Source organism: Daucus carota, chromosome 8, assembly GCF_001625215.2.
Source record: "Daucus carota subsp. sativus chromosome 8, DH1 v3.0, whole genome shotgun sequence".
Lineage (NCBI taxonomy): Eukaryota > Viridiplantae > Streptophyta > Magnoliopsida > Apiales > Apiaceae > Daucus > Daucus carota.
The window spans coordinates 28,267,142-28,290,221 of NC_030388.2; the positions used below are offsets into that span (position 1 = coordinate 28,267,142).

Consider the following 23,080-nt stretch of genomic DNA (forward strand, 5'->3'; position numbering starts at 1 on the left):
AAGAAATAAAAAATGTCATAATATCTGCCTTCTTTTTATTCTAAATTTTTTTTATACTATGTCCAATATTTATTTTCAAAAAGTATTGGTAATGACTATGCTTATGTGTAATTAATAATTTTGATAATGATAATAACTATAAGACACTGAAATTTAATATTTTTAATATATATGAAATTTATAATAAATTATTAATATAGGAAGGATGGATATTTATCAAAGCAACTCGTAACAAATTAGGGCTCAGTTTGTTGTTGGCATATTAGAGATTACTAAAATGAGTAGAAGGGGCCGGGCTTCAATAATTTTACAGGGCGATTCAAGAGAAGAACGATTGAAGAATTTCATCGCTTGGTTTTCAGAGGAAGATAAAGCTAAATGGTATGCGGACAACTTCATTGATGAGAGTGATGATGATTCTATGACTTTTGAAGAACATCTTAGTTACAGCCTTGACATGATAGAATCTGATGTGAGTTAAGTTATTTTTTACGAGTGCATGTAGTTTTCGATAAATATTTTACCCTTTTTTCAATTTAGAAGAACACCATAATTTGATTTCATCTAGGGACTCTTAGGGGTATATTCGATTGAGATTTTAAAGGATTTTTGATAAATTACACGACAGGGTTTCGATATTGAGGACTATTCAAAAGTTACCGATGTTGGAATGCTTGTTCGGGTTCACAACCCCCCAGAAAAACCAGCTTGTGAAGGAATTGTAGCTGAATTGCAAGAATGCTCTCATCTCGCCATTGCCCACTATAACAAGGAACATGTCTGGTTTCCAATCTATGGATAGCAGTTTTTTAACAACTATGTTCATTACTTGACTTGTATTTGTTTCTTAATATCATTTTACAGAAGACACATTTTCGTGATGTGCATGTGTTGAAGGCAAACTCAGAGGCTCTTTGTCCTTATAGGTACTATATTACGTTTCAAGCATTTAACCCGAAAGGCAAACAACAGACCTTGTTTCAGGCAAGAGTGAATATCTGTTTCCCGTTGAAGTTGGGTAGAGTCAGGCCTATTAAGTTTGATAAAGAGGTCGAGTTGGTTAGGATCAAGTCTACTAAGCCCAACCCTGTTTTCCTTCGTAAACGAGCCCTCAGGTACCTCAAGTTTTTCATATATAGTACTTGACCATAAAAATCACATTTAGCATGTAAGGTTGCTAAAAGGTTATTCATAGCATTTCCTATTTCTCTCTTGCAACAAAATGTTTGATTTTGTGTGGAATTATATGCAGGCGAGGCCGAATTTACTGACCTGTTTGAACCTGAGCTGCATCATCTGCTACCTGATCAATGTCCATGGCACCTCTGCTTTAAGTATGGATCATCTATTGATGATTCTATCGATCTATCCATACGTATATCAGAATAAGATGTTGGAGCCATATGTTTAGTACTCCTTTATAATTGTTCGTTATATGCTGAGTATTCACATTTCTTTATTCCTTTAGCAACAGTCTGTATTTCTTCTTGTTTGCAGTATCTCTTGCTAAAACTTTGTTATATATCAAGGCCTAAATATCTCCCGCAAAAGAAAAGTATTATTGAGGAATTATTAGAAAAGCATGGTGTCGTAATCAGTATCATCAGTCATGTCTATAGAGGGGTGCAACTTATAACATGCTTGCTTAACATCGAGCTTGAAAAAGAAGAGGAAGTCCATATATAGGGGGTGTTTGGCTGCGTTTTTAAGCCCAGCTTCTGGATTTATAAGTTAGAAGTACTTATTTGTACCGTTTGTGTAAAAAATCAAAAAACACTTATAAAAAGCTAGGAATGTAAGCTTTTGTTTCACGACTTCTGCTTATTTCCCAAACACTTTAATCACTTATAAGTCTTAACTTGTTTCTCACTTCTACTTCACTTCTTTACTTTAAGCAAGAAGCACTTGTTTTAAACTCAATCAAACGGCCCCATAGTGTATTGTGTATAAGCTCACCCCTGGATAGGCATGCCATACTCATTACTCAGTAAAAAGCAATACTTGGTAGAAGACTTCAAGTCCTTGGCAGTGAAAAGAAAGTTTTAAATTCAAAGTTTTTTGTTTTAAAATGTTCTGTAATGCACTAGAAAATTTACGTGTATTGTTCATTTGTTCCTATTATTTGTTCTATTGCAGATTCTAATGGTTGTGATAATTGAATTGACAGAGTTTGCAGCCTGGCCTTTGATCTGTATATGGGATTCATGTTCGAAGTATAAGTAGATGATCTCTTTACAATCATTTTACATTTACGATACTCCTGATTTTTAAATTAAAATTTTATCTTCAATTCAAAATTTAATTAGAAAAATAATAAAACTAAATTCAACGATCGTAAACACGCCACGTCAACGCCATCGTATTCTCCTTTATATTTAAAGTTTATTAATAATCATTCATCTAGCATCAACCGTCAGGCCTTGACTAACACGACTTTGATTAAAAGTATTAATATATTTGATTTATCATTCATATTTCTTTTAAAATTATGATTTTTTTTTAACTAACAATTATATTTCTTTTAAAATTCCTATTACTTAAGTATTTAAAATTATTTTTTTCTTCTTTTAAGATTCCTTTGTCTTAACTACTTAGAATTTCATAGATTTTATCTATTATATTTTTGTTAAGATTCCTATTTCTTAACTACTTAGGATTGTATCTCTTTTATGATTATTATTTTTTTAAACTATTTTCTCTCAAAAATTAGAAAAATTAAACGGGGTTTCTAGAGCCGCCCAACACCCTCGTATTCTCCTTTGTATTTAAAGTTTATTAATAATCATTCGTGTAGCGCTGGGCTACGCTAACACGACTTTTATTAAAAATATTATATTTGATTCATCATTCATATTTCTTTTAAAATTATGAATTTATTTTTTAAACTCTAACAATTATATTTCTTTTATAATTCGTAAACTTTAAATGTTATATTTTTTTAAATTCTTATTTCTTAACTAATTAAAATTTCATAGATGTTTACCTATGATATGTTTGTAAGATTTCTATTTCTAAAATGTTTAAAATTATTTATCTTTTGTTTTAAAATTCCTTTTATCTTAGTATTTCTCTTAAAATTCTTATTTGTTAACTCCGCGAGTGAACTAGGTTTTGGTATTCCTAGGACTGTTCCTTTCAAAAAACTACTTAGGACTGTATGTGTATTGCACTAAAAAAAGGACTGTATGTGTATTAGGATTATTATTTTTTAACTATTTTATCAATTTTCTTTAAATAAAAATTAGACAAATTCAAAAAAATAGAAAAAAATAAACCGAGGGTCCTTTGTATAAAATCGAAAATCGATGATTGATCGATTAGGGCTTTGTTCGAATATCAGACTCTCAGAGATGAGCAAGACGAGTGAAGAGATTGAGATTTTGCAGGGCGATTCAAGAGAAGAACGATTGAGGAATTTTATCGCTTGGTTTCCGGAGGAGGATAAAATTAAATGGGATGCCCACTACTACGTTGATGAGGATGGTGACCATTCGATGACTTTTGAGGAATATCAGAGTCACCGCCTTGACATGATCGAAACTGATGTGAGTAGACGATTTTTTTTTTTTTTTTTTTTTTTTTATGTTTGCGCCAATCCATGTATATAATACTCCAGATTTTTCTATGTATCTCTTGTGTGGATATTGATTGTGATGGATATGTTTTTCTTCAAATCTCTGTGCCGATCGAAGGCGGATCTAGGAAGAGGCACGCCCTCTTTAAAATTTCTGTTTACATTTTTTCACCATTCTAAATTTTACAAAATTATAAAAGTGCCCCCCCAATTTGAAAATATATAGGTGTTTTTCGAAAATTTGCTTGATGTCCCCTTAAAATTTTGTGTCTAGATCTGCCCCTGGTGCCGACCCTGTTTAATAACACAAGAAATTACGAAAATGAAATAAACGAGAATTAAGGATAGGAAACAAACGGGAATTGATTAAGTTACATCGGTTATCTCATATTATAATTTATATTAAATTACACGCAGGGCTTCGACGTTCAGGACTATTCAAAAGTTGGCGATATTGGAGTGCTTCTTCGGGTTCACAACCCCCCAGAAAAACCAGCTTGTGAAAAAATTGTAGCTGAACTGCAAGAATGCTCGGGTCGCGCCATTGCCCACTACAACAAGGAACATGTCTGACTTCCTATCTATTTATGCATAACAGTTTTTTTAACAACTAAATTCACCACTTGACTTGTATTTGTTTCTTAATATCATTTTACAGAAGACACATTATCGTGACGTGCATGTGTTGAAGGCAAACTCGGAAGCTCTTTGTCCTTACAGGTACTATATCACGTTTCAAGCATTGGACCCAGAAGACAAACAGACCGTCTTTCAGGCAAGAGTGAATATCTGTTTCCCTGATTTCGAAAGAGTGGTCGAGTTGGTTAGGATCAAGCCTACTAAGCTCAACCCTGTTTTCCTTCCTAAACTAGCTCTCAGGTAAATAATCACATTTAGCATGTAAGGTTGCTAAAAAGTTATTTATAGCATTTCCTATTTCTCTCTTGCAACAATATGTTTGATTTTGTGTGGGATTATATGCAGGGGAGGCCAAAGTTCCGGACTTGTTTCAACGTCTGCTTCGTCATCTGCTACCTGATCAATGTCCATGAACCCATATGTTATGTATCTAACTATCTATCTTATGATAAAATGTTTAAGACTTTAAGCCATATATGTACAATGTCCATGACACCTCTGCTTTAAGTATGGATCATGTATTGCTTTGTCTATCCATCTATGTATGTGAGAATTCAAAATAGGATGTTCCTTTATTATTTTGTTTGTTAGAACAATGTATTGGAAACTATTATATTTTTGGACTGAACTTATAACTTCTTTCGGCCGTTCCTTCCTCCTCTTCACTTCCTATTGTTTTTATTTATTTTTTATTCTTCTGATTTATGTTATCTCGTTCCAAATATTGAATATAAGGATTTTTTTTAATTTAAGTTTTTGTCTTCAATTTTATGAAATATTTAAATATATTAATATTATATATTAATATTTATATAAATTTTTAAACACACTTATAGATCATTTAAATGTGAGACAAAGCAAACCAAAAACCATTTTTTATATAATATAAATATTACTCTAATCTAAACTTTTCTCAATTTATTTCGTAAATGTCAAATAATTCTATTACAAAATTACGAAACTATACCAACTTATAAGTTAAGTTTTCCAAACACTTAAAAACTTATAAGTCACGGTGTCCAAACACTTGTAATAACTTATAAGTCTAAGTCAACTTCTCACTTTTAATCAACTTCTTTACTTTAAGCAATAAGTCACTTCTTTTAAGCCCAGCCAAACGGCCCCTATGCCTGCATGTTAGGATGCTCAAATGCACGCCACTCTTAGCCTAAAAATCTCTAACACTAGTTTTAAAATAATCAAATATCTCCTCATATTTTTTAAAACTAATAATATGCTCCTTCTAATTTTGTCATCAATTTTTCATAACTTACACTTTCTATCCAAATGCATGTCAGCAGAACCACACCCTCCAGGTGCCACATCAACTGTCACACTAAGATCAACCCAGGCAAGGGTCTGTTTGGGAGTGCTGTTAAAAATTGCTGTGCTGTCAGAAAAAGTGCTGGTAAAATAAGTGCTGTTGTAGAAATCAGATAACTGTTTGGTAATTTTTTGATATTTACTTATTTTGAGTTATAATATAAAAAAAATAATGTTTTTGGTGAGATTTTATAATGAAATTTATAACAGCATTCTGCAAAAGCTGAAAAGCAGCTTTTTCCAAAAGCATGAGAGGACCTGCTTTTTCTAACAGCAGCTTTTCAGCTAAAACCTGCTGTTCGGAAAAGCTGCTTTTAAATTTACCAAACAGTTTTTCACCTGCTTTTCAGCAAAAAGCTGCTGTTGCTGTCTGCAACAGCAACCCCAAACAGTGTCTTAGGGTCTGTTTGGGAGTGCTGTTAAAAATTGCTGTGCTGTCAGAAAAAGTGCTGGTAAAATAAGTGCTGTTGTAGAAATCAGATAACTGTTTGGTAATTTTTTGATATTTACTTATTTTGAATTATAATATAAAAAAAATAATGATTTTGGTGAGGTTTTATAATGAAATTTATAACAGCATTCTGCAAAAGCTGAAAAGCAGCTTTTTCTAAAAGCATAGGAGGACCTGCTTTTTCTAACAGCAGCTTTTCAGCTAAAAGCTGCTGTTCGGAAAAGCTGCTTTTAGATTTACCAAACAGTTTTTCACCTGCTTTTCAGCAAAAAGCTGCTGTTGCTGTCTGCAACAGCAACCCCAAACAGTACCTTAATCAAAGAAGGAGCCTGTGCTACATTCAAATTTGGGGCCCTTTTATTGAAAAAAAAAAGTATACTATTTAAACAATTTCACTACATTCTTAACAGAAATTTTAAACTTTATTACATTGATCATGACTTCACAATAATTTTTACATATTTTATTTAGAAAATGACATCCTTCGAACAATTCATTAAGCAGGAGAATGATTAAAGTTGTACCCATGATGAAATCAAGTATTATGGCTAAGTACTGACTGTATGTCTGTATTTTTGTTGTGTTTTATTTTCTATAAAACTATTTTTTTTTGTCTGATACATATAACAAGGGTTGGATTATCTGGGGGCTCTTAAAAATTTTGGGTTCCTGTGCAATTGGTTTGGGCTGACTACACCGGTTAATCACCGGCTCTGGATCCACCCAGGCTGCCACATCAATTGCCATGTCAGCACCAGGGGCGCCCAAATTGCCACGTCATCTGCCGCCGCTATGCCAGCACTGAGATTACTGCCACGGTCAGCGGTGGGTCTCCCGAAAATTAAAAAAATAAAAAATAAAAATATGAAATAGAGTGCGGTTAGCTATTAATTAATAGTAAAATTGGCACTGAACTTAGTGGTTTTTAGGTATACATATTTATATTTATTATTTTGGAAAATAAATTTATATTTTTAAACAATACAGCATAGGTTATAAACTAGTAGAAATAATTTCTAAAAAATTTGACCTTATCTTAAAAAGATTCCTGTTACCGATGAATTTACTCAAAACACTTGTCGTCTGAAAGACCTGATACGATAAGGCTGATTAAGCTGTGTTAGGTTTTGTGTTGGTTGTGTAGTAGTAAATTAGGGCTTTGTTCGGATATCAGGGATGAGCGAAATGAGTGAAGAGATTTTGCAGGGAAATTCGAGAGAAGAGCGATTGAAGAATTTCATCGCTTGGTTTCCGGAAGAGGAGAAAGCTGAATGGGATGCCGACTATTATGTTGATGAGAGTGGTCGTCATTCGATGACTTTTGAGGAATATGTTAGTCACCGCCTTGACATGATCTTAAATATTTAGGTTTTTTAATTTACAAGAGTTGGGTATAATTTGATTTCGTCTAGGGCCCTCAAATCTCGAGGCAGACCTTGTTTCCACCTAGACTCTTGTGGGTGTTGGTTCTCATATTAATTTTTAATATATTCCACTGCAGGGCTTCGACATTCAGGACTATTCAAAAGTTGGCGATCCTGGAGTGCTTCTTCAGGTTTACAACCCACCAGAGAAACCAGCTGATCAAAAATGCGTAGCTATATTGGAAGATTGCTCCAGTCGCGCAATTACCCACTATAACAGGGAACATGTCTGGCTTTCTATCTATGCAATTACCCACTATAACAGGGAACATGTCTGGCTTTCTATCTATGCGTTACAGTTTTCTTAACTAAATTCATCACTTGACTTATATTTGTTTTTTAATATCATTTTACAGAACACACATTTTCGTGACGTGCATGTGTTGAAGGCAAACTCGGAGGTTCTTTCTCCTTGCAGGTTCTATATCACCTATCAAGCATTTGGCCCAGAAGGCAATCAAAAGACCTTTCAGACAAGAGTGAATATCTGTTTCCCTAAGTTGGAAAGAGTGGTCGAGATGGTTAGGATCAAGCCTACTAAGATCAACCCTGTTTTCCTTCCTAAACTAGACCTCAGGTACATCTAGTTTCTCATATATAGTACATGACCATAAAAATCACATTTAGCATGTATGGTTGCTAAAAAGTTATTTATAGCATTTCCTATTTCTCTCTTGCAACTAAATGTTTGATTTTGTGTGGGATTATATGCAGGGGAGGCCAATGTTCTGGACTTGCTTCAAAGTCTGCTTCGTCATCTGCTACCTGATCAATGTTCATGAACCCATGCGTTATCTATCTATCTGTCTATTTTATTATAAAAGGTTTAAGCCATATGTACAATGTCCGTGACATCTCTGCTTTAAGTATAGATCATCTATTGATCATGTTTCTTTATTCCTTTAGCAACAGTACGTTGAAGTTTGTTTTCTTGTTATGTTGAATATAGCAAACTTTGTTTATTTTGTTATGTTGAAGTTTTCTGTTCAGTTTTTTAACTTTGTGCTTTTTGTGCTGGATTTTTCTTGCTGAAGTTTGTTTTTTGTTGTTGTTGGTGTATGCCATATTAGTTATTTACCGGATAATACTTCAAAGTTTCGATATGCAAGACTCTTCAAAATTTAGTGATCCTGGCATTTTATTTTCGCTATACTGCCCACCAGAAAAGCCAGCAGATGCAGAATTTGTAGCTGACCTCTAACATGTCTGGTTCTCTGTTCATACCTGACTTTTTTTCACAACATTTGACTAATGTTTTTTATATCCTTTCACTGGGAACACGTTATGGCAATGTTCATGTAGTGAAGGCCTCGGAGCCTCTTGCCCATTGTAGGTACTATATAACGTTTCAAGTAAGAGTAAATATCTGTTTCCTCGAGTTCAATACGGTGAGTAACTCACACTCACTGTGTTATAAACCCTAATTTTACTTACTTTTAAGTAAAGTTAATTTCGAGTAATTATTATTTTTCCCGAATGACGAGCAATTTCCGCTAGGCTAAGACTTGCAGATAGTTTGTTAGTGTTTGTAACTTGTAAGTATGTTTAATTATGTGTATGTATAGGTGTGTATAATAAGAAGTTGAGATAAAGAATAGTGTGATATTGTTAAATGCTGGGATAATTATGTGTGTAGGTTATGTAAATGATGTAAGTTTGAGTTATGGATGATGCTTGTTTGCTTTTTAGTTTCTCCTACATGCATTTCACTGTGTCGTATTTATTGGTTAATCAGGAGTTTGTAGGGAGTTTTGAGTAGTGTTTACGGTGGATGCTTGGGTATTTTATTATTTTGTGGTTGATGTGAGCTATTTTGTCAGCCGCTGCCTCGTGTAAATGGAAGTGCTTTCTAGCTCAGGAAGCCGTCAGTTGGTCACTAGGTGGTATATTTAGCGTGGATTATAAGTTGGCACATTCACATGTTTTCAAGAGATTAGGTTTCTAGTCTGTTGATCAATGATTAGTGCATTCGATGAAGTTATATTGTAATTTTGCTGAAATGAATGCAACAGAACCCTACCTGGACAACTTTTATTCCTAACTTAATTGGTTGTATTTACTTGTCAAATGACTGGTTTTTCCCTAGATTAGAGAAAAAACAATTGATAAACTACTTTAGGCTTGAAGTATATGTACAGTTTTCAGTTTTGCTTTTCCAAGGGATTTTGTCAACTGTGGAGGGAGCCTTCTGTTGGAATTTATGTGTCCAGTATTTGCATAATCTGGGGTGCTGCTTTCTTTCAAGAGTTTCTTTGTCTTTAAATTATTTTAGGTGGAGGCAATCCATGTTCCCCTCTATTTTATGTGTCAGCCTACTCGATAATTACCCCTTAAACTTAACCTTCAAACTGGTGCTCAAAGAGTTGAAGTGCGTTATCTACTCACATAATTATGAGAATGGAACTAGCTGTAGCCATTTGCGGAACATGTAGCATTGTCATGGTTTTGAATGCTTATATGTAAATTTTGTTTCCTTGTTTGCAGGAGAAGATGAACTTTTTTTGGACTGGCAACGGCACCAGCCCATGTTGAAGATGGACTAGATGATGCTTGGCTCCAGTTTGAAAATAACTTGCAACAAAGAGCCCAACGTGCAACCGGCAGATGCTATAATAGGTTGTGCTGCGGGTGATGGTGGATCCCAGCAAGCTCCATTACCCGCGACAGATGTTAAGGATACTTTGAAGAAGGAAGCCCCTTAAGATATCTATGGAAGCTAAAATCAGTGGATTTGGTAAATTACATGAGAGGGGAAGGACCAGCCCCAGTCTCTGAAGAATCTCATTATAATGTAGCTGCCTGGCATAATGTTCCACATCTGTAAGTCAGATATTTGACCTTATTATAAAGTAACCTGTTCTGTAATTGCCTCAGCTATTCCAGTTTCAAAATAGTATAAATTTCAGTTAACCATTTTTACTATTTTGCTAGATCTAGCCTTTGCACAAAATGTGTTTCTGCTTAAATTGGACAGTCAAAAAATTTAAGTTCTTTTAATACTTCTACAATTAAGGACCAAAAATTCCTGTTTTAGACGGGGGAGAGGTTAAGGTTTTGGTCTGATCCAGACACAGAGTTGACGCTGGCTTAAAAGACCGGAATCCGTGTCTTTTGGATGGGGATTGATTGGACAAGGATCATGCCAGTGGAGCCAGTTAATGGGCTCAAAGAAACCGTAAGCCTGATAATGAGCATATTGTACACACACCTGCGGATGTGTGCACACAAGATATGCCTATTTTATAATTGAAAATACTTTTTCAATAAGTTGTTTTCATTAACTACAGTCTATGTATGCTGATCTTGAAGTGTCCACCTGTACTGTCTGTGTATGCTGTCCTCAATTGTGCTTATTCTTGTTGCCGTGCACCATTTTACCATTTATCGAAGTTAATTGGTAGCAAATATATGCCATATTTATGCCATAATGCCTGTAGAGATTTACTATGAATTACTTGTCTAGCTTTTAGTTGCACTAAATTTATATGCTTCATTTATTTCTTAGGTAAACTATGCAGCGTTGGAAAGATATAAGTGGATCATCAATAGAGCTCGTTCTTATGCTATGAAAGTGATGCTGACTCTGTTCCGTCATTCTTTGCCACCATGGGCTGGTGAGTGTGGAGGATGGAGATCGGAAAACTGTCGATTGTGTCATGGACTTCACCAAGTGAGCTTTTCTCTGGATGACAAAGCTGTACTTATTACTGTTTATAGTAAATTTCTGACTTTCATGTTATAATCTTATCCACTCTACCCTTTGTTAACAATGTTCTTGGATATGGCCGTATGGGTGGCTTTATAAGAAAAGCCTCCTGAAACAGAAATTGACCCAATCTACCCTGTACTAGAGCAATCTGTGCAGCTATGTCATGATAATGTGACCAACTGAGATTTTTTATCTTCTAGTTTGGTTAAATAGATATGTAGTTATTTTTCCTGGTCTTGCTACTTGGCATTGTAAGTCTTCTTGTTAGTTGTATAGGGTTAAATTGTCCCATAATTATGTTCTGTTATATTTTTTGTGATTTTACAGATAAGGTACAAGAAAGGTATGGAGATGCTTAAAATATTCAAGCACTATACATCGAAGATGTCATTAATGGATGACTTCATGTACTACGGGAATCGACAGAAGCTTTTGCAACAGGAAAAAGCGTGGCTATTGATTAAAAACCAAGCGAATCCATTTTTTTATCTTGTCTCATGAAGAACCGCCGCACAATCTCATTGGCTTTCTAAACCTGCCTATAAATGAAGTTGTGAAAATTGAGAAGGCCAAGGAAAAAGCTTTTGCAATGAACCTTGTTTTGGCTGACAAAGAAGTTAATAAAGGCACTGAAATAGCAAATAATACAACTATAGCTGCAGAAGATAAGGCAGAGGAGAAGAGTGGTCTTCTGAAATTTGGTTCTCTCAGCATTAATCCGAATAAAGCTGGCGTGAAACCTGTGGATTATGTTGCTGCAAATTCGCCAGCCATTATCCCTGCTGCCGAAACTGCTAATGCTGCCAAGCGAGTTGACATTGTCACTGTAGGTTCATTGCCTGTCAAGGTTATTGGATTTGCAAAATCAGCTGCATCTTTAACTGTTGGAACAATTTCCCTCGATCCCGGAGTGCAAGGCAGCAAAGTGTGGTTCGAAGAAAGGTTGATTATTAGCATAAATTCATTTTATGATTGGGAGTGCATTTTACAAGCTAATGCAAGGCTATTTTTAATAACACGTATATCTTTTGAGGTAAACTGAGTATTGTTTTTGTTCTCCACAAAATTTAGGTCCTGAGAAATATTGTTCTTGGCCCATCTTTGGTGGATTGGTTGAACTTTTAGGGGAAGGTTGATTGATGCTTTACATAAGCATTTTCGACAGTGATACCAGTTGTGAACTGGAAGTACAGAATGTAAACCTGGCTCTGGGTTATTGGCACTTCAAATTTAGGGGCCGTTTGGGCAAGTTTAAAATAAGTGACTTCTTGCTTAAACTAAAGAAGTGGAGCAGAAGTGAGAAGTAAATAAGTTAATAAAGTTTTTGGAAAAGAAGCAGAAGCTGTGAGAGAGAAGTTAACATTTTCAGCTTCTTAAAAGTGCTTCTACTTCTTTACACAAACGGGTCAAGAGAAGCAGAAGCCAGAAGCAGCTCCTGCTTCTCTTAAACAAACGGGGCCTTAATGTTAAGAGATATGACAAATTATTTACTGACCCGATTTTATTATTTGACAAGTATGTTGTTTATCTAGTTCAGTCACAGCTCATCAATATCTTTTATTTATAATATATTTTATGTCAAAAATCTATGAGATAAGAATGCAAAAGATATTCAAACTTGCTTTCTTTGTAACAGATCAAACTTCGTTTGACTTTTATGATACTTACAACCAGTGCTGGTCATATGAGCGGTTTCGAACTGCTCAATCAGAACCAAATCGATAAATTATTCATAAAAATTTGGTCAGAAATGAGGTCGAATCAAATCGGCACGAACCGTTGAAATTAACGAATCAAATATGAGTTACTCTGTAGGAAATCGGGTCCAGCTCGGATGACCTGGCGAATCAACAAGTTACAGCGGCTTGGTGCGCACTGACTCGTATCGGTTCGAGTATATCGAATCTGAAGAATATGCTTCTTTCCAATGATATTAGCCAGCTGCTCCATCCTAATTATGAGTGAACTAACATTTTCAGCCGAAGACAGAGACCGTCCTAGTAGGCAAACTAGATAGAGTGGCATTGTAAACATTACATACACCACTTGTAACGATGTCCGAAAAACTATTCAACCTAGTTACACGCAGACGTGTGAAACCAACATACAAGGCAAAATTAGCCACAATCGGCCCCAAAAACTGCTAAAGATCGATATCATCCATACCTACACAATAACAAAAAAATCTTACTAAGACCACTTAACTAACCTTGAACCTTTTTTTTTTCTTTTTTTATTTATCCACTAGATGATCATATTCCACGTATTTCTTTAAAGTTTAACATTCCTAAGACACCTCTTAAAATAACCCAATGTATTATCAGCAACATTCAAACATCACCGCCTTAATCCTAACATTGTTTTTACTGAGTTCCCACTTTGTATAGTAATTATCTCCTGAAACTAATACATTCCTTAAACAGGATTTAAGACAATCATATATAATCATATATCACCAAAAGTACAAATTACATTCTTAGTCCCAGATTACAATCTAACAAAAACAACAAAAAGCCCTAAAACTAACAGTTATTTTAAGTAAAACTAAAACAAGAACTTGAAATAAAAATTAATTAAGCAATCACATTAAAGCAAGAAGATAACTCCAAAATCGAGCCCTAATCAAATAGTAAAATCAATTATTAACTCATAACGGCTCAAACATAAAGTAATAGAATCAATGTCCAACACTAAACAAATAGTAAAATCAACACATAACATCAATGCTAGATACTACTAATGTCTAATTAGCTCTAACATATTCCTTCATCCAAGTAGTAGGTGTGCATGAAAATCTATCAATTGAGTTAAATCGAACCTAACCGTATCATGTATCACCCCAATCGGCGTCCCATGAATTCCGAATACGGAAATATTTTTGCTGCACATTGACACCAACAATGACCGTCACGAATTACAACATTGGGTGCACTCTCGTAAATTCCACGTACAAATAATGTTTATGTCAATGGTTTACATATTACAAGTTGAATTATCTCCTAATTAGTAACGGCAAAAATAATTAGTGTTGTACTCTTGTAATAGATTTTTGAGTAAAGAAGAGTATTATATTTTGAGAAAAAACATCAAACTACTAATAAATAATGTTATGAAACGGTAAAAAAAGTTATATAATCTGAATAAGTGAATATTAACTTTCATTTTCTATGCTATCATTTTGATATTGAACATTTAAATCAATATAGAGATGACTTAGTTATAAAACGGTAAAGGCTTAGTTGTAAAACGGTAAAAAATTACATAATAGTAATATTAAAATTTTGTTTTTTTGTTATTATTTGATATTATACATTTTAATTAAGATAGACATGACTTGTTTATATTTTGAATCGGTAATAAATTACATAATATGAACATTATAATTTTGTTTTTTATGTTATTATTTTGATGTTGAAAAAATTGAAAATTTTATTAATATAATAACGATTTTAGAGTTGATTTTAATATAACTATTCAAATAGTTAACATAAACCGATCAGGGTTATAAAATTATTATATACGAACACACTTACTTTGGAGCTGGATTCGCCACTCACAACGGTTCAGATTGCTATTGCCCAACAACATCCTGTTAAATATATTGAAAAACATATATTATAAGATTCAAAATATTTACAGATATCACATCAAAATTCATTAAATTAACAACCAAACTTACTACAATCTAGCTGTAAATTTTTATTTTGAGCTTAGCCATATGCTCGTATAGATTAACCTGTACGGGTAGAATATAATCCGCCATATAATCTGTAAATAAAAAAAACAACTAATATGAAACCCCAAATCTTAAAGAATGAATCTTAAAGAATGAAATAGAAAAAACCCAATGCGAGAAAAATTGATGTCGGAGAATTAACAGATGCCGACGAATGAATAAAGAGCCCGACTAGATCGCAATTTCCACTATTTAAAACTAACGTATATTCAGTAATATATTTCTCAGAGTTTCGCACTTGTCAAGTACAAAAGCTGCTGAAAAGTTCAAATACCGGTGAAAATATATGATTACTAAACAAACAAATAAAGTTTCAGCAAGTTTGATTCATATATGTCAAGAGTGCTAGTCGGAATAGACAAAACCTACTTAAAGTCCATCAGTTTAACTGCTTATTTCTTTCTCTATAGCATAGCAGATGTAGCACATCAGGTGTTCACTAGATGTCAATAGAGAGGATTCGGTCTTGGTCTTATCAGAGTGATCAACATGCTCGAACAAGATAATAAATCTCTTACGATTATCAATGTTGAATTAGAAAAAAAAAACTTGGAAGAAGTAAAAATTCGAATCTTGTGGAAGTGAAATTAATTTCAAAGTATGTACAAATACTTATTTAATCAATATCTTACTCAATACGAGTCATGTTTTTGAAAATCTACCATTTAGAAAATAATTACACGACATAAATATTATAAATAAATAAGAGAAAATAGAAAGGATTCTGTGTTCTAAAAATTGGTGATTAATCACGATTAATCTTTGTTCCGTAACTCGACAAACTGATTAAATATCTGATCATTCAATTAATCATCCGATTAATTTCATTAAATCTTGATTAATCCTTGTTCCGTAATTTCAACAATTATGTCATATTCCCGCTTTTTTCAATACTAAAAGGATCGAATAAAAAATTAATAGAAATATGTTTAAAAGGATTAAAAGGAGAATAAAAGATTTAATTATAAAATAATTATAAAAAACTAAAAGAATATACACGATTTGCTTGTAAATATATTTTTCATATTCTTAAAAGTTTATAAAATAATTCAGTTATTTGGGCCAATTTGACTGATAAATGAGTCAAAATTGAATATTTGAAATGAAAGTAGTATTTCTGGTCATAAATTAATTATGATCATGTTTGTTAATTAGCGGTTAGCTATTGATGTCACTGATTGAATCAGATTATTTAGTAATGGATTTTTAGTCGATTATTTTGATAAAAACATCGAATTAGCATTTTTGTATAAAAATATTTAATCGTTAGGTATTTAAATAAATTTTCATATTTCAAATAAATGCATCACAATTCTTTCAACAAAATGAACTTATCAAAGTCCAAACTAAACCCGACATTTTTTCATACGACAAGAAAACATGACACGAAAACGACACGAAAATTTAGTGTTTGAAAATATACGACACGAAAAATACACAAACACGAAGTACACGACTGAGGTGTCGTGTCGGTTTTGTGTTTACCCTTTGAGTACACGACACGAGGTACACAAAGTAAATATAATTTTATAATTAAATATTATATTTAATTATAAATATATATATATTTATAATAAATATATGTATATTTTCTTTTAAAATAATGCATAGAGTTTATAATATTGTAAGGTATAAATGATTTAAATATATATTTTCTTATAATCTTGTAAATTTTTTGCCTAAAAATCTAATATTTCCATTAATTTATATATTTATTGATATTTATATTTATATTTGATTTTACACGAAACACGATATGAGAACGACACGAAGATGAAGGTACACAACACAAAATGAAGGTGCACAATACGAAAATACATGAACGTCAAATAGGATTTATTTTGTATTTGGTATTTTAGTACACGCATGAAGAGTTACATGAGGCGAAGTACACGATTTCAACCAATTGTCAGGTGTAGTTCAAACTGTTGTTTCAATCCATTAACTTCAAACATTCATATATGTTCATATTTTTAGTTTGAATAAATCTTCAAATTTCAACTCAAGTGCTAACTTTTAAATAGAATTCATGTAACATTCCAATAGAAACCAAATAAAAAATTTAAGCCAAAACCAAAATCGATATTTCATCCACTCTTTCAGTTACCAATCTCTAAAATCAAGAACTTATAATTTCAGTTTTCCCGAGAACCGAACTCAACAAGATTTGCTATCCCTAAAATGAGGTATAGAGAAGGACAACAATCACAAAAATATTTAGTAGATTCGTTGGCAATAACATTGAATACTTTTCATCTTTTCAAATTCTACTGACCCAAATTTGGACCTAACTAACACATTGGTGATTAATGTCAAAACAAAAAAAAACATTGGTGACTGAGGCACAGAATCTCTACCTCATTACTACCACTATTATAACATCCCCTTTTGAACCCAAAAATCATTGAAAATGACACAAATGGTTAATCATGAAACACCCATCACCTGATTCTTGATCAATACTACCTCCATCCCAAAATTAGATGACCCTGTTGACTTTGGGCACGCAACTTTAGGTGCATTGACCGTCTACTTCTGAAATTTATTTTTTTAATTTTTCTTTTGTAAATGAAACTTTCATATTTTAATTTTTATTTGCAAAAATAAAATTTTAAAAATAAGTCATGTAGCTATGCGGTCAATGAACTTTAAATTGCGTGCCCAAAATCAACAGGGTCATCTAATTTGGGATGGAGGGAGTACAATACATATCAATCTATCTATCTATCTGGATTACATTCCACCACCCACCATTAAAACATGGGTTTGTCTAGTGTGTGCCCATGGGCACACATTATACACTAAAATTGATGGTTTTGGTGGATTTTGATTGGTGGGCTTGATGTTAATGCAGGGGGTCATCTTTATTTATGATTAGGTGACCAATAAAAATGTACCAAACTCATAGGAGTTAGTGCTTATTATGTGCCCATGGGCACACCATAGAAAAACCGTTAAAACATTACCACAAAACAAACAAATAAGAATCCATTTCATAAGTTTCCACCTTGCCTTTCATATTAATCAATCATTTCAGAACAGTTACAAGGCAATCTGATGTATTAGTAAGCAAAAACTCTCATTATCCAGCCAAAATCTAGGTGACTTTTCACATTTGTTCTTCAACTTTTTACTAAAATCTAGCAAGTCTTAAGCAAAAACAGAGCCACAAGAGAGAGCCATCAGCAACATAGCTGCTTGTTCTTCTTCACTCATCTTTCTCCTCTGCTTCGATATCGATGATCGCGGTCTCTGGATCACCACCTCACTCCCCAGAGCCATCAATTTCCTCTTCAAACAGTCCACCATTGTATCATCATTGTTAGAATTGATTGCCTCATCAGCTGCATTCTTCTTGGGCTTCTTATCATCTTTGTTCAATCCCAATAAAGCCCTTCTCCTCTTTCGGCTTCTGATCCCACAAGCATTACACAATGACTGCATCAAACATGAACAAAATACCCAAATCATTAAACACCAATATCACAACCTTAAATCCCATGATAAAAAACCACCTTAATCATGTGATCAACCTTAAATCAAGAACAAAAACACACCTTAGGGCCAGCTGGGCCGCCTCTCCAAAGAGGGGTTTTCGAAGTACCACAATCAACACATGTTAGATCTTAGGAAAAAGTTGAAGAACAGATGTGAAAATGTGACCTATATATCTTGATAATGAGAGTTTTTGCTCACTAATACATCAGATTCTTGATTCTGTCTGTAATATGGAGTTGTGCGGGTGGAAATGTTAGTTAAGACTAGTGCAGTCGTTCGCAACCACAAGTACGTGGCAGGATGCTATGCTCATGTTAAGATTCCAACACGATTATGAGGCTTAAGGAGGAGTGCAGTTCATCAAGTCATTAAAATATGGAGTAAGAGATGGCAGAAAGAACAAAGCATCGTAAGAAAATCCCTATGGATGTTATCAGCTGGACTAAATCAGCACGGGCCTGACAAGCAGCATTCAGCAAGAACACGGACGCATAGATGTTACCAGGAAAAGGGAGATCAACAGAGAACTTATGCCAACAAGCAGCAACTCAGGTGACAAAATTTCTGCAACTTAATTATCAAATACTTGGTGCAAAAGTTGCTTCAATGCTCCAGAATATAGCACGTAGTATACTAAGTAGTTAATGCCCAAAACAAATACCCTGTGAACACTTGTAGTCCAACACATGAATAAGTAATGCGGAAAAGTCATGCAGACCTTCTTTAAGAAGAACACAGTAATGGAAATGTAATGCTACAACAGCTAATTGTACGATAAATATATAACAGACCTCAGCACAATTGATTGTCCAAGGAAAGAGCAGAAAAGCGCAGATGTAACAGTCAAGATGGGAGAAGCTGGAGGGAGTTCGATGACATGAAATAAAAAAACATCTGCTAACTTTGTAACAGAGGAAAAGAGGAAGAAAGAGCTCATACAAATCCAGTCTAAGCAAGGATCAGAAGCAGAATCTGTAGAAAGAATTAATGTTGCTGCAGTATCAAACAATGTAGCAGTCAGTAAATTAAGAAAAATAAAGAAAATTAGTCTCCTGTAGCTGCAGGCTGCAGCAAACGAAGTGAACTCATCCACAAGTTTTCAGTGGAAAAATGAAAATAAAGACGTGAAGCAACAATCAATGGAAAACAGCAGCTGGCAATATTTAATTTTAAATATGTTATTTAATGATTTCGAAAGATCATATTAAAAATTAACCCATTTCTTTCTTTTTTTTTTTTAAATTTATTAGGAGAAATTTTCTAAATGGTAGAAAGGATAATGTTGGAAAATCAAAATATTTTTAAAAGTTTGAATTTTTTAAAAGAAGTTTATTACTCCCCCATCCCGACCAATTCTTTACGTTTGGTTTGGACACGGAGATTAAAAAATATGTATAAAGTACTGGGAAAGAGTAAGAAAAGTGAGTGAAGTGATGGAGGAAAAGTGGAAAAGTGGGGATGCATTGACTAATATTTATAAACTTTGAAATGTAAATAATTAAATGGAACATCCAAAGAAGAAACCCTAAAGAAATGGTTGGGACATAAAGAGTACATTTTATGAGACAAAGTATATATTAACATTTATAAAATATCTTAATGAATAACTATATTTGAAATATTTAAAAGAATTTGTTGTTTGAAATATGAATGAAAATTATCATTTGACATATATTTTGATTGAAAATCTGAGAGAAAACAAATTCTTTTTCTATTTTTATAAATAAATAATTATTATAAGATAATAATATCATTCATAAAAATAATTTATGTAACAAAATAATATTTTTACAAAATTGTTTAATTTATTAGAAAACTTATATAGCCTTTTACATTAAAATTTTATTCTCAAAAATAAAACTGTATATATCATCGGGTTTTATATTAAAACTGGTCACCCGTTGCGTTAAAATGTCTCACTTGACCAACACATCTCATCGGTAACTCATTTAAACCATTATAAATCAAATATATATCATTTTACCCACATCACTATTTATATCTCTTTACTTAATCATTTATAAAAAATCAACCGTTTATTTTTTTTTATTACAAAACCACTTCGAGTACTTTCATAATTGTCTCAAGTATTTATCAAAATAATCTGTAAATTTCTAAAACAACATAGCTATATATTTAATATATTAAAAAAAATATATAGCTATAAATATATATTTATTTGATCACTCTAGCTGTGTTGCCTTAAAAATTCTCAAATTACTTTGATAAATATTAGAGACAATTGTGAAAGTACTCGAAATGGTTTTACAGTAAAAGGACAAACGGTTGATTTTTGATAAATGATTAAGCAAAGAGGCATGAATAGTAATGTGGATAAAATGATATATATTTGGTTTATAGTGGCTTAAATGAGTTCCCGATGAGATTGATGGATCAAGTGAGACATTTTGACGTATCGGGTGGCCTGTTTGATATAAAACCCATATATCATCTGCTCAAGCGAGCTATTTAAATATAAATAAATAAACAAAATAATAGTAAAAAGTATTATAGATACCGAGACGTTGTGTAGTAATAAATTAGAGCTTTATTCGGATATCAGAGATCAGCAAGATGAGTGAAGAGATTTTGCAGGGTGATTCAAGAGAAGAGCGATTGAAGAATTTCATCGCTTGGTTTCCGGAAGAGGAGAAAGTTGAATGGGATGCTGACTATTATGTTGATGAGAGTGGTCGTCATTCGATGACTTTTGAGGAATATGTTAGTCACCGCCTTGACATGATCGAAACTGATGTGAGTAGACGTATTTTTATGCTTGTTCTGGATAAATATTTAGGGTTTTTTAATTTACAATAACCCTATAACTTATTTCGTCTAAAGTGTTCGTGTATGTTTTGGTGTTGGTATATCTCATTTTAGGATTTCGACATTTAGGACTATTCAAATGTTGGCGATCCTATAGTGCTTCTTCAAGTTTACGACCCACCAGAAAAACCTGCTGATCAAAAATGTGTAGCTATACTGGAAGATTGCTCCCGTCGCGCAATTACCCACTATAACAGGGAAAATGTTTGGCTTCTTATCTATGCGTAACAGCGCTTGCCATCCAAGCAGTAGATGTATATGAAAATCTATCAATTGAGTTAAATTGAACCAAACTGTATCCTTTCTCGCCCCAATCAGCGCCCCATGAATTCCGAATACGAAGTATCCATGCTACACATTGACATCAACAATGACTACAGAATGACCACCATGAATTACAGCATTGGGTGCACTCTTATAAATTCCATGCACAAATATATAAGTAAATGGTTTACGTATTACAAGTTGAATTCATTTCCTAATTTTACAAAAAAAAAATCAGAAAATTTATCTCCTAACCTAAAACAAAATGTGACATAATATTTTGATTTGTATGCCAATTTACCAAGACTAATTAATATACACTACAATAAACAATTTAAATGTAAATTATACATAAGATTCTAAACATTATAAATTAGACATGTGCCTCATTGTTTCATATTGTCTGTATGTTCTCACTAATACGATTCAGAAAAGGATAATCCTTAAGCAAACTCACTCTTTTACTGGTGACATAATCATAAGCTTTTGAATGACTATAGAAATATGCACCTCATCTATTAAATTTAAATTTGATAAAATATCAAACTACCAGTATTGTAGATAATGTTATGAAACGGTAAAAAATTACATCATTAAAGTGAACATGACTTGTTTATGTTGTGCAACGGTAAAAAATTACATAATATTAATATTAAAATTTTGTTATCTGTGTTATCATTTTGATATTGAACATTTTAATCAAGACGGACATGACTTGTTTATATTGTGAAACGATAAAATAATACATAATATAAATTTGAAAATTTTGTTTTTTGTGTTATCAATTTGGTGTTGAAAAAATTGAAAATTTTACTAATATATATGATTTTAGAGTTTATTATAACACAACTATTCAAGGAGTTAAAATAAATCTATTAATCATTATTATATATTATTATATACGACTACTTACTTTGAACCTGGTTTCGTCACTCACAACGGTTCCAACCGCTATTGCTCAAAAATATCCTGGTAAATATATTGAAAAACATATACTATAAAATTCAAACTATTTACAGATATCACATCGAATTTCATTAGATTAACAACCAACCTCACTACATCTCTGGCTATAAACTTCTGTTTTGAGTTTAGGCATATGCTCGTATAGATTAACCTCTACGGGTGGAATGTTATCTGCCATAAAATCTGTAAATAAAAAAGAATAAGTCGATCACATTGTGTGTGTTTATTTGTAATGTTAAGAACAAGTCTTTTCAGAATAGTAGTATTATATCAACAACATAAAAAAATCAAATAACAGTAATAGATCAAGAACAACTAACAAAAAATCCCAAATCTTAAAGAATGAAAAACCTGAGAGAGATTGTGACCAAGAGAGATTAATAATGCGAGAGAGATTGACATCGGAGAATCAACAGATGCTGACGAACCAACGGAGACCCCGACTAAATCGCTATTTCTACTATGTAAAGCTAATGTATATTAGTAATATGTGTTTGAAGAAAAGAAAAAAAATGTGAATTGTTCATCTAGTTTTGAGACCCGCACTTGTCATGTATAAAAGCTGCTAAGAATTTCAAATACTGATGAAAATATACAAATTACATATAACTCGGGTTAAATATCAAATAGGTGACTGACGTCCAAAAAATTCAAGTAGGTTACTCATTGC

General features: G+C 32.9%; 3 protein-coding genes across 5 annotated transcripts; all 3 read left to right on the forward strand.

Moving 5' to 3' along the window:
* The first annotated feature begins 267 nt into the window (after positions 1 to 267).
* On the forward strand, positions 268 to 1,594 carry LOC108199205 (uncharacterized). The gene is made up of 4 exons (XM_017366936.2): positions 268 to 472; positions 629 to 778; positions 865 to 1,115; positions 1,253 to 1,594. The coding sequence occupies exons 1-4, from the start codon at positions 278 to 280 to the stop codon at positions 1,269 to 1,271; spliced, it is 615 nt and encodes a 204-aa protein (XP_017222425.1). The 5' UTR covers positions 268 to 277; the 3' UTR covers positions 1,272 to 1,594.
* A 1,723-nt stretch (positions 1,595 to 3,317) lies between these two features.
* Positions 3,318 to 4,675, forward strand: LOC108199174 (uncharacterized). Its single transcript, XM_017366906.2, has 4 exons — positions 3,318 to 3,545; positions 3,992 to 4,141; positions 4,233 to 4,453; positions 4,559 to 4,675. The coding sequence occupies exons 1-4, from the start codon at positions 3,351 to 3,353 to the stop codon at positions 4,611 to 4,613; spliced, it is 621 nt and encodes a 206-aa protein (XP_017222395.1). The 5' UTR covers positions 3,318 to 3,350; the 3' UTR covers positions 4,614 to 4,675.
* A 2,356-nt stretch (positions 4,676 to 7,031) lies between these two features.
* LOC108198644 (hypothetical protein) lies at positions 7,032 to 12,371 on the forward strand. 3 transcript variants are annotated; one of them, XR_010286173.1, is made up of 7 exons: positions 7,032 to 7,319; positions 7,489 to 7,683; positions 7,768 to 7,988; positions 8,126 to 8,235; positions 9,896 to 10,231; positions 10,917 to 11,081; positions 11,448 to 12,371. XR_010286173.1 is itself a non-coding variant. In XM_017366416.2 (4 exons), exons 1-4 carry the CDS (start codon positions 7,164 to 7,166, stop codon positions 8,178 to 8,180), a joined length of 627 nt encoding a protein of 208 aa, XP_017221905.2. In that variant the 5' UTR covers positions 7,032 to 7,163; the 3' UTR covers positions 8,181 to 8,409. The 3 variants fall into 3 exon arrangements, 2 of the variants coding, with proteins under 2 accessions (XP_017221905.2, XP_063938614.1); XM_017366416.2 differs by lacking the exons at positions 9,896 to 10,231; positions 10,917 to 11,081; positions 11,448 to 12,371 and having other exon boundaries at positions 8,126 to 8,409; XM_064082544.1 differs by lacking the exons at positions 9,896 to 10,231; positions 10,917 to 11,081; positions 11,448 to 12,371 and having other exon boundaries at positions 7,489 to 7,638; positions 8,126 to 8,409.
* The last annotated feature ends 10,709 nt before the right edge of the window (positions 12,372 to 23,080 follow it).